This window comes from Haliotis rufescens, unplaced genomic scaffold (genome assembly GCF_023055435.1).
Source record: "Haliotis rufescens isolate VD_foot unplaced genomic scaffold, xgHalRufe1.0.p SCAF_90, whole genome shotgun sequence".
NCBI classification, from domain to species: domain Eukaryota; kingdom Metazoa; phylum Mollusca; class Gastropoda; order Lepetellida; family Haliotidae; genus Haliotis; species Haliotis rufescens.
Genome location: NW_025964384.1, coordinates 1,077,346 through 1,089,816, shown reverse-complemented (window position 1 = coordinate 1,089,816; position 12,471 = coordinate 1,077,346). Strand labels below are relative to the sequence as shown.

Genomic DNA, 12,471 nt, shown 5'->3' with positions numbered 1-12,471 from the left:
TTCCAAGTACAAGTTGTCTTCTCCGACGTCCGCGCACAAAATTCTCCCATACCCAGACACACTAATGGTAATGGTCCCCTCCTTTTAACAGTCATTCAACCAGCCACTTAGCCAATGTCAAGGACACTCCCCGCCACACACTCACACGCCACAACTCCCCACACAAGCCTGACACCCCCCAACCCGCTTCTGTTTTTAACATTGGTGTTATGAGCCTTCCGTTTACCTTCCTACTTATATTTAGCCTAACTATCAGCTTAACTGATATTTATATTATCTGTACCCTACTTTAACTATACAACTTTATGTTACAGATTAAGACTTTTATCAGCTCCCCACTGACAACCTCCTGTCACCCTAAAACCTCTAACGCCCTTTTTTCTAACTTTCTTCCCTCCTTTTACAGTGTTTTGGGCCAGACGTTTAATATTATTCGCCACTCTTTATTATTATTATTACCTAAAACTCGGCTGGCCCCAACTGCGACATATCCAGACATATGGATGTCAAATTCTTTATTATGAGGAACACAACGTTTTGGGGTTAAACGACCGGTTCAACGGTCGTTTAAACCCCAAAACGATGTGTTCCTCATAATAAAGAATTTGACATCCATATATATATATATATCATTGTTATAGATTGGAACCCGTACGACGACATTGGTGTGTTTCATAATCTCATTCCTAAGTACCCAGAACATCGAACTGGTGAAGAAGGCTTCCTCCTGGTGAAAACGACCTCCATAACAGACATGACGTGACCATAATTTGCAGAATACTTGCAACTTAGTTCCATCCTCACAAATTTGAGAAGTGGCGTAAATCTGACGGTGCCACAGTCATACATTGCGGCCATGGTGACATCTGTCCGCCACATTTGTTTGATGCTACAAATACGGCACTTAATACTGATAGTGTTGACTGAGTTGTAACATCACATCTCTTTTCGCGCGTGTCACTATGTCTCCTGTTATGAGGTATCGGTTTCGTCAATGAATTTGCTATAAAGTTGCTAATTTTCAATGACATAACATTTACACCACTTTATATGAAGCACAGTTACGTTTTCCCGCTGTTTAAAAAAGCATGTTAAGTTTCAACTTCGATGGTTTGTTGTTTCGGAGACGAGCGGACAAATACATCCATGACGAAAGCAAGTTTGAGTTTCAGTCAGGAGAGTATGTAATCAGTAAATGAGTTATCAAAACGGTCACCTCAACTAAAAAATATGCAGCAAATACCTTTAGACTAAACAGAAACCTGTCGTCGAAAATAACAGTGATAGAAGTTTGAGAACAGTTAAAAATATAAACTATTATTCAACAACACAATTTGAAAACGGACTATAGATCGCCAAGCAACCAAAGCCACCATACATGGGACAATGGAGAGTTACAGTACTTTTGATACACGCATGGTACTCCAGCAGGATTTACACCATCGCTTCAGCACCCTTGTACTCAATTAAAGCTGCCAATTACAACCAACAAATATACTACAATGAAACATGCGGTAAGCTACTACAATCTCAGTTACTTATGTATTCTAACCATTCGAAAACTTCATGTATATTTAAACAATCTATATAGCAATCAAAACACCAACAGGATGATTAGTATATAAGAAAGGCCAAGGGAGCATGATGACGCCTTCCATAGTTTCCCAGGTAACAATGGCAATCTAAACATGATTTTAGTGATGTCTGAAAAATCCGTGACTTACAATTTGTTAATGATGAAAGTCAATCATGTTGGGAACAATATTGAACTCTTTAGAACAGAACAGAACAGAGTTTATTCTCAAAAACACAAAATAGTGGTATAGAGAACACACATGACGAAGTATAATACAATTGTATAACGAATGTAGCACAATACAAGCAAGTTGGAGTTAATGCATTATATATACATACTTTATACAATATATACATTCATATTTGCATACAATATATACATCATATTTGCATACATACCTGCGTAAATAATTATATATTAAGGTAATATCTTGATATGTAGTAGATCACTCATTGTAGCAGTGCGAGTCCATTCTTTATATATTTACATAACTTTGTAAGAAGAGGTTTGAAATCACAATTAATTAAGTAGTTGTATTTATGCACAGTAGGATACTTACAAAAATAGTCTGGTAATAGGGTTGTTCTAAGGTTGAGTAATTCGTTACAGCTTAATAAAAAATGAAATGCGTCGCCAACAGCGGCATTACATAGAGTACAATATCTGTTGATACGTGGTATTCCGTGCCATCTTCCTATTTTTATCGGCAACTTGTGATTTGTTGTTCTAAAACGCGTTAGCCAAATTCGTAGATTTTGTGGGAGAATTAAAAGATATGGTTCTAAAGTGGGTTCGCTTTTGAATAGTTTATAATTATCTGCCTTAGAGGAATTTTGAATATAAGCTTGCCAAGATTGTTTATACTGATTGTTAACACTATTTTCACTTGTTGTTTGACCCACTGGACATCTGGTACAGCTTGTGGTATCCACAAGTAATGCAGTCCAGTTTCTTGCAGGATTTGTTTTATCATATTCAATAGAGAAAATTGTACCTTTTCAGATTAGGATGACAGGGATAGCATTATTGAGTACATGATTTGTGGTAGCGGTTTTTGGGAAAGTAGGATCTTACTCCAGAACGAAATGATTCTTACTTTGATGTTAATTATTATAGGGTATCTGCCGAGCTAACCATATACCATATAATCTGGGGTTGACTGCTTAATATTTAATATATATTTACAGTATTTCAGATGAACCTTTTCCAATATATTACGCTTTTCAAAACCCCAGATTTCGTATCCATATAATAGTATAGGGAGAACTAATTGATCAAACAATTTCCGTTGACAGTCTAATGAGACATCTAGTTGCCTTATAAATTTGTAAACAGAGAACATTGCCCTACTGGCCTGATCACTAAGTGACTTAAGCGCTTTACAAAATCTCCCATTCCCCGAAAATAGAACCCCTAGGTAGTCATATCCTTTACCTTTTTTATCTTTGATCCTTGTAATGTAAATTCAAAGTGTTTCCTGACATATCCCTTTGAAAATATTATTATCTTTGTTTTATTCAGGTTAACGTTGAGTTTCCATGTGTTACAATAATCTCCAAATACGTCAAGGGCATTCTGCAAATCTACGGCAGTTTCTGACAACAGAACTGTATCGTCCGCATACAAAAGTGAAAAAAGTTTCAAATAAACACCGATCTCGTTTGATGCATAGCCATTTACAAAATCCAAGCCCTTTATATTATTTTCAAACAAATATGATTCTAGGTCATTTATGTATAGTGCAAATAAGAAAGGTTTCTCCTTGACGGACGCCTATGTTACATTGAAAAAATGGGGTAATATCATTATTATACTTAACGCATGACTTGATATTTTGGTACATATTGTATATCAATCTGAAACACCTGCCAGTAACATTACTTTCAATCATTTTAAACCACAGTCCATTTCTCCAAACAGTATCAAAAGCTTTACTGAAATACATAAATGCACAAAATATTCTTTTGCCGGATGCTTGGTAGATATCAATTATCGATTTTAGTACATAGATATGATCTAATGTGCAGTGGTTCTTTCTGAAGCCTGCTTGCGATTCACCAATTAAACCAATGGTGTCTGAAAAAGCTTGTAGCCTATTGTTTATTACAGAGGTGAATAGCTTACCCAAGCAGCTTACTAGTGAGATGCCCCGATAATTCTCAGGCTCGCTCGGGTTCCCTTTGTTTTTATAGATTGGCTTGATACAGCCGAGAAGCCAAGAATCTGGGATAACTCCATGATCAAATATAACATTAAAGAGTCTAACATAAACTGGCATTAAAATGTGAATTGTACTTTTAATATATTCATTTACAATTCCATCAAGTCCGCAGGCTCTATTTGATTTAAGATTATTGACAGCTGACAGTATTTCATGTTCAGTTATAGCATCATCTAGTAAATCATTATCATGCATATCGCTAAGGTTAAAATCATTACAATCATCAGTCGGATGATCATTCATACGTTTAAAGTGTTCGAACAATGTGTCAATATTAATATCGCTTTCACTTGATTTAGGATTAAATGATTTCAAAATTTTCCTGAACGTTTTGGGGTCTTTGTTTTTTTGTATCTTTAAGTTTTGCACTACAGTTTTCATCATTAATAACTGTGTCACATGATTAATACCTTCTTTCAGGTTGGCATTTGTTATCTCGTCAATGTTATTACATAATGTTTGAATAAAATCGTTATTCAACTGAGAACAAAAATTCATTTCGCAACCTGGGATCCCATTGTCTCGGGCGTTTGTTGTCCAAACATTGGTTACGATAAGGTACATGTAAACTGTTGGTTACATCATGCGTGAGCTTAGGCGCAAAACGTAAACAGATTTCTAAACGGCAATGTGCATCTGAAAAGACAGGGTCGAAATTTCCTTTATAAAAGGGAAAACATCAGCCGTAGCCAAGCAGTAGTCGACTACACTCGAATCTTTACAAGTAAATGACCCAATTCCTTTATCTAAACCTACCCTTCCGTTAACAATAAACAAATTATCATTTCTACAGATATCAAGTAGCTTGTATCCATATGAATTCATGCAGTTGTCCATAGAGTTTCTATCAACGTCAAAACCATTATCGCAGAGTAAATGAAGCTTTGCACTAACCATATCGCTGTCTTTGTCATATCAAATCGCGTTCTAACTCATTAAAATGTTCTACAGACGAGTATCGGCTGGACTCGGGAGGTATATACACACATCCAATTATTACATCTTCATTAACTGTAAGACAATTAGATGAGATGCGACACCACAGAGCTATGTCATTTGATTTATCTATGATTTTAGTGTAATTGGACAGATATTTTTTACAAGCTATTGCAATTCAACCCGATACTCGTTTTCTACCATTGTTACATCTGTTATTACTGTATACAGTAAATCCTGGTATATCAATGATATCTAAGTCGCATAATTTAGTCTCTGTTAAACAGATCAGATCAAAGATCAGACTTACAAAAGTCCGGGTTTGACAGCCGTGAAGTAAGACCACATACGTTAAGAGAAAGACATTTAAAGGAACGGTGAGACACATGAAATTTACAATGTCCAGCATGCTCTCTATTGTCCTATGCTGTATCCATAGGGTTTGGTTTAGCTCTAGTTTTCATCATTTCTTCTAATCTGTGCGGTCTCCTGAGTATCTCACTCTTAGAGTTGTGTACAGGTTTTCCAGGCACGTATAGCTGATTGTTGATATAAAGTTTATCAACTGTGAGCGCTGTCCTGTCACCAGCATGATAGGCGGTTCCACGCACTGGGTACAGTAGTTTCCGTCGCTGTTCTATCTCCTCCGGAAACTGTTCATTGATGTAATAGCTCGTCCCTTTTAGTTTATCATATGAGGATTGTCTCACAGTTTCCCTGTCCTTGTAGAGCTGGAATTTGGCCACGATTGGTCTCGTTCTCGCTGATCTGCTGTCAGTGCGGGGTGCACCCATCCCGTGAACTCTCACAAATTCTATTTCCTTTGTAATTCCAAGCTTCTCGTGGATAAACGACTTCAGCAGGGTCTCAGTATCCTCATCCTTCTCCTCTTTAAGGCCAACAAACACAAGGTTATCACGCATGGACCTGGGCCCACTTGCACAGAACAATCTTAGTTACAATCGATCTTAGGCGGCTACAATCAACTTTATAATCACCCTACAATTGTCCTATTCCACTTGCACAAACCGATCTTAACGCGATTGTAAGACGGCTTGGATTTAAGATCGCGATCTTAACTAAGATTGAAATCTTCAATGGTGGAGGTACAAATATCTTAAACTAGACTCCTGTCTATGGTTGTCTGCAAACGCGCAAATCTTGCTGCGCATACAACGTGTAGAACCGGTTACGACATACAACACGTACCTCCCTCCACGCACCTTGCACAGTTGAAAGGTCTCAACTATTTGAAGGAAACTATAATTAGAATGTTGGCATATAGATTTAGTGACATTCTTATTATGAAAGTAAAAAAAGAAAATAATAATAGATCTCTATGTCCAAATAACATAACAGGTAAATGTATGATCGTCATCTATTTGGGGGAGCTTTCCGTAAAATCCTAAATACATGTATATCCTTCATGTTTTAGTTTTGCCGCTATTACAAAGGATGTTATGACAACCTTTTCAAAACACAGTAAGACGGGAGATTTCAAGAATGCATGTACGGGAAATAAGAATAATGTTTCAAGAAAGAAGTTGTTTAATATATATTCATTTGGTATTAATTATATTTTTTAAAAAGTGTGAATTTTACTTTTGCTATTTATGGGATATTTTACACAAATTTCAAATGTCTCATCATGTGTATTTGCTTGTTTGATGAATATTTGTATTAGTTTCTTATAAATTCAGATATTACAACCGCTCGTGACTGTCCCACTCGATTTTGGATATAAACGTATGATTTTGCACTTCAACTTGTGTTTACTTGTAGATTATTTAATGATAAACTAAAGACAAAATAACTGACACGAATGTGACCCAAAAGATATACAAGGGGAGCTCGGCGATTCTACAACATTAATACACTAACTGGGCAAGGAAGATTCTACGATACTTATACAAAGGGAAACCACTCCCATCTAGAATATAAACTATGATTAGCTGCCCTTGATTTATCTTAAAGGTCACGGACGTTACAAATCGCTTGCAGACGACTTAGGTTTTATCCTTCCCTTGATAAGGTATGTTGTTTTAGACTTCTTTCAGCATTGACACGGGTGGGAATAGTACTTTTAACTATCGACTCGATAGTTATGTGGTTCACTATCGCAATTAACGATATTTTTGACGTTAAATCTGTGGTGCGGTCTTCGTGTTGTTGAAGTGTCGATTCGAATCATAAAATCTAACGAAATAAATAGGCAGTGTTTGATCGTAAAGCAGATTATTAATGTGAAACTGGCCCTGTCTTGCACGCCATTTTGTCAGGGACTACAACGATCTTAGCTACTTAAGATTGGTCTGGACCAATTGTAAGTTTCGATTGTAGCTTACAATGATCTTAACCTACAATCGCTTTGTGCAAGTGGATGACAATTGTAGCGTAAGCCTAAGATCGCGATCTTAAGGATTTACAATAATTGTAGCGCTAAGATCGCTTTGTGCAAGTGGACCCTGGACTGTACATCGAGCACCCTTTCCATGAGGTCGTCCACCTGATAATTCGTACCTTTACTTTTGAGGTCAGCTATCTGTCTTTTCATTGTGTGAATGCTGGTCCAGCTTTTGATTTACATCGCTGAATTGCTGCTCCTGGATACTTGCAGCCTCCTCGATTTTTCCGTTGGTTTCCCTGAGCACTTTCACTTCATCTTCAATATTGACCATCCTTGCGGTCAGTTTTGTCAGGTTTGCTTCCAATTTTGCCTCCAGTTTGCTGAATCTCTCGTCCATAACTCCGAAGTCGCTAAATATCTCGTCTCCCCAAGATGGACGGACGGAGGGTGGAGAGTTAACCACTTGAGCTGTCGGTCCCTGTGGTGTATATAGAGAATACTACACTCATTCTCGTTAGATACCATTTTTACGAAACGAGTGGACTTTCTATGGTATCTGACCGAGCGAAACACATCACACTGCCGGGGTCCCGTCTGTGCAATCAAAATGGTTCGGTTTCCTTGATCTATCAGCTGAATTTATATCATGTCCGTACCATTTTGGAAGAGGGAAATCAGACTGTTCGCCAAAGACATTCATGTTAACTGTACCACCCTATATACTGAAGACGTGAAAATCAACAAACTCAAATCTGCTTGCATGTCAGTGACAGCTTCGAACAATCGAAGGGCAAGGTCGCCACCAGAATAAGAAAAGACAACCGCGATCCACTCACAGCGTTTTACGCTAGAGATAGGGAATGTTTCTGTTCACATTTGGGATGTTTGGGGCCACAAAATCAGAAGTCAAGCACACTTCCACGGAGTTTTCGAATGATTTGTATCGGAACTGTGAACTTTAAGTGATCTGGTCGTGCTGTCGTGTTCGTTCATTCATGAACAACACCTCCCGAAACAGCGCCACAAAATACGCTTCAAGGGGGACACCGATGGCACAACCGGATCACCCCAAGTAAGTCTAGATATCTGTCCAGATAGTTTAAACAGACTTCATTTCACCACGCCTATCCTTTTACGTTAAATCAAATTGAAAGTTGGGTGCGTCGACGTCACGCTCAAGGGACGCGCTCGATCGGCAGTCGTACATTGTTAATCGATTTATAGACCTAGCTCGATTATATGTCTGTAGGACCTCTATGCATAACTTATATAGAATGCAAACCGAATTTGATGCGTGTGACTAACTTGTTTGGTTTAATAAAGTGTTTGTAAATATCTCTCGTTCTCATGAATTTCTTCAGTTCTGCCTTGTAATCGCAAAATGAATGACGTCTCGCGATTTTTTTATGAATGAAAAAAGTAGTCCGGGTGTGACAGAGCACACTCCGTCGCAGTGGTGACTCAGCATAACACCACTGCCACAGGCTAATTTGCATATCACGTGACCGGACTTTTCTCTTGTTTGTAAACAAACGCGCTTTTTTCAGAAATCAGTATAGAACGGACTAATGTAAGTATTTGGGGGCGCTTTACATATTGTTTTGCATAACTATATAGATATGCTACTACAACTGCGACAGTGAGTTGCATGACAATATATATTTATGCATCAAAGTGACCGTGTCGCTAGCTCTCCGTTGCGCTTCGATGACAGCACGTGGAGCCGTACATCCAATGTAAACATAGGATAACTACGCAAAAACAAGTAGATTTTTACGTATTTGCATACTTTCTCAATGAAAGTTAACCATTCTTTGGCATTTGTTTATGAAAATGTGTAGACTTGTCAAACATGAAACGGATGAAAAGCATATGCAATATCTTGACTGGACTGTGAAAGATGTGACGAATCGTCACATGGCGCTGGCCTGTGGCAGAGGTACTATGCTAGCTGGCTGCCGGCCGCATGGAACTCTGGGTAGGAGAGTGGTGACAGAGGTCACGGTTATCCAATCAAAACGAATAAAACAAGGTCAACCTTGTACGACACACGTGTGACGTACGGATTTAGTATCTTACCACCTGTTTCTTCACCACGTGGGTAATAAAAGAGGTTATTGGCGTAAGAGTGAACTGGCCATATCCCTGAGTATACACATATTGTTGACCAGGTGTAGAGGCACCGTGGTTCATCGCCATATCGTATATTGCGTCCAAGGGTAAAATCTCCTTTTCGTATCTCTTTTTCACATTATCCTCCGTAGAAGTTGGGCTATTGTCGCTCTTCTTGCGTTTATTGCCTTTACCCTTTGGCTTGGGCAGTACATAACCATCTAGGGTGTGCAGGTAAGAGCTCTAAAAAAACACGTCCTCTCTCCACGGCGGCTTGTATACAAAGTTTAGCTATAGAGGTGCCCACCTCATGTTAAATTACGAAGGGTCAGTGCTCATTTGCTTTCAAGGCATGTCATATGATCGAGTGAAGTATATCGGTGTTAACAAACTGCTTGAACATAAAGAGCGCCATATTTTGTTTAAAGGATGTAGTCGGTGATTCCGTAAGTCAGATCGCGTTTTGTTTAGCCATGGTAGAATTGAGATAACAAAACTGTGTTTTCAATGTAGAGCTGGGTTACCTGTAGATTTAACCGCGCTAAATTGAATTTGGAATCGAACGCGCAGAGAGCACAATATCTTTATCTCCTAATTAAACGCTTCCGGTATTTGATAATATACACATATCTACTGAATACAACGTCTCCCACATACTCCATATGCAACTAGGTTATGCAATTTGTAACTCATATTTAAAAGCAATTTTGGGATTCCAAATGGTCACATTCTACAATGCTTTTTAAAATACTATAGCTCAAACAACCAAATGGGGGAAGTCATATGCTGAAATAAGGTAAAAAATATATTTAATGATTCCTCATCAACTCCTTTATAAGATACTTTAGATACTTGCTATGATATGAATATATAATCCCTTGTCCACATTAGTTTGGTATAACCATTGGACTATGTATTATTATGCATTTAGTTATTATGTCGTGTGTTTTTTAGTCCCGCGGATATATTTGGAAAGACTTCCTCCATTATAAAAAAATCAATATTCATCAAGATTTAATCACATTAATGTATTTAATTTCTTCATTTTCTCACCGTCGCTTGCTTCTGTGACAACTGCTGTCACTAGCACTGGACCAGCATACAGCGCAAGCATCAGTGTTTGAAAAAGCATCATCATCACGACCTTGATCTGCAATGGTTATCATGTTTATAATAGTACAATACGACGAAACGGGGCTTATTATTTGTTAAAAAAATATCCAAATCCAAATTATATTTGCTAACGTTATTAATTTTGAATTGATAAACATATAATGATCTTGTTATCTATTCTAAGATATCACAAAAGCGATTTTGTGATGTCAATTTCTTCTTCTTTTAAAATAATTTATGGCCTTCTTTAAATGTCAAGTAAGTAGTGAAATAGCACTTCATACTCACGTCTACAAACGGTTGAGCTAATAATAGGAGGAACATAGTGATATGGTGTTTATACTCTCAGGAAGGAGTCTTTAAAGACGATAAATTCAAGTACTTTGTCCTATTTAGTCAAGCTTAACAGCCTTGTATTGTTTGCATGAAGTGCATACACTAGAGTATATTTTGCATTATGCGGGTCACGCATACAACTGGTTACAGCTTGAGGCTAATCGTGTCTCCACATTGTCTTGCTAGCTAAATTTTATGATACTTACCCAGACATGTGATCTTCGCAAATGTTTTGGGCTCATAAAATTCACAGCCACATTTAATGTCTCAAGTGAGTTGAAGTTCTGTTCATTTTCTTTCGAATGCGGCGCTTAGTCAGTTTCAACATATTAACAAAGGTAAACAGTCGTTCAATAGCCCTGGTGTAATTCCATTTCTTGTCATACTATGATATATTTAATTCAATTACTTTCCTTACCTGGTATTATATTCCGAGAGAGCACGCAGGGCGAAGCTGTTTCTACTTGGACACGGAGTGGGAGTATGTGAGAAAGCTGCCGCGGTTGTCACGATGAAGCCCTCATTAATGTCTCTTCTACGTCGCACATGTCACTCATTGTGACTGATAACTATTTGAGAACGCTGACCTACAAGTGTTCCAAGTTGCTTTTTATGAATATGTTTGTTTCGAATCCTTATGTGAAAGTTCAAGCCCTATAAAGATAATCTGAATAATTTTGCTTGTGTCTAGTACAACATACTTTCACGCTTCCATGTACTATTATTTTTTTGATATTATGTTCTTTCCATTCTTTCATGGCACATGTCTATAGGGCCATTATGTGATTAGAGGTGTTAATGTTATTTGATGTCGAAAATAAAGGTTGTTGGTATAAGTCAAAAATAGTAATATTAAATCAACCAGTAAAAGGAAGTTTTCAAAAACAACGCAAAAGAGAGAAACCGATGCACTACAGGATTGATCTTGACCTTGACATCGAAGTTAGAAGCATGATCGCAATTATTCTCTCACTAACGGCGACATTGTGATTGAAGGTGCAGCCTTATGGAGCACGTTTATTCCTGAAAAAGGAAAACCGTAAAACTGCTTTGTGACACGGAAGATAGGGCTACATGTAAATCTGTAGCCGGCAGATCGTCAGCTGTTTTTGAGTAGAGGTCGTTTGAACGACACTGATGTCGTACGAGGTTACGCAGGTGACATTTATAAAACTCTGCCGTGAATCTAAATGACAACAAAACAACTAATTGTTGCACCTGACAGTAAATTTCAACAAATGTCGATGAATCACTGTGTAATAATATTAGTCAACGTTATTTGATATCGTGAAAACGTTGAGCGTGCTCTTACAGTAGTGTTTCGACTGGCTCTACCTATAGACTTCATTAGAACCATACTTATCTGCCCTTTATTTGCACGAGCTGAGCGGTAGAGTTGTAGGAGAAAATAACATCTGGGGCCTACAGGTCTATTGTCTTTGAAAAGAGCAGATAAGGGTATTCAATTCAACATTGTTATCGTTCACCAAACCTTGCCATCTTCTAATCTTGAATACTAGTATTCACCCTTTAACTAATTCAGAAATACGGGTTTTTCTTAATGTCAAATGAAACAACGCAAAACCCTCTTGCTATTTTTCTGTATCATTGATGGAAATGCAGATCTAGTGGCGTGTAAGATTTGGTGAATATTATGAGATACATATTTAAACAGATATTTTTACTTTAATATGAAGGAAGGTATTGTTTCCTACTGAAAATATAGTAGTCTCTGTCTGTGTACTTTTGTATATGTTTAACCTGTTTATTATCTTGCTGTATCTGAGGTTTGTAAAATGGCCAAGTCAAAAAGTACTTCACCTGGAGAGA

General features: G+C 37.7%; 1 protein-coding gene across 2 annotated transcripts in view; it reads right to left on the bottom strand.

Annotated features, from left to right (window-relative positions):
- The window catches only part of LOC124147161, a 198,304-nt gene extending 187,152 nt beyond the window's left edge, over nucleotides 1–11,152 (bottom strand). The window contains exons 1-2 of one of the 2 annotated variants that reach the window (XM_048391575.1): nucleotides 11,060–11,152; nucleotides 10,246–10,342 (exon numbers count right to left, since the gene is read on the bottom strand). In XM_048391575.1, coding sequence (XP_048247532.1) covers nucleotides 10,246–10,330 — 85 coding nt within the window. In that variant the 5' untranslated portion in view covers nucleotides 10,331–10,342; nucleotides 11,060–11,152. Of the gene's footprint in view, nucleotides 1–10,245; nucleotides 10,343–10,593; nucleotides 10,726–11,059 lie in introns of those variants that run through there. The other variant, XM_048391574.1, reaches the window with a different exon arrangement.
- Nucleotides 11,153–12,471: the final 1,319 nt, after the last annotated feature.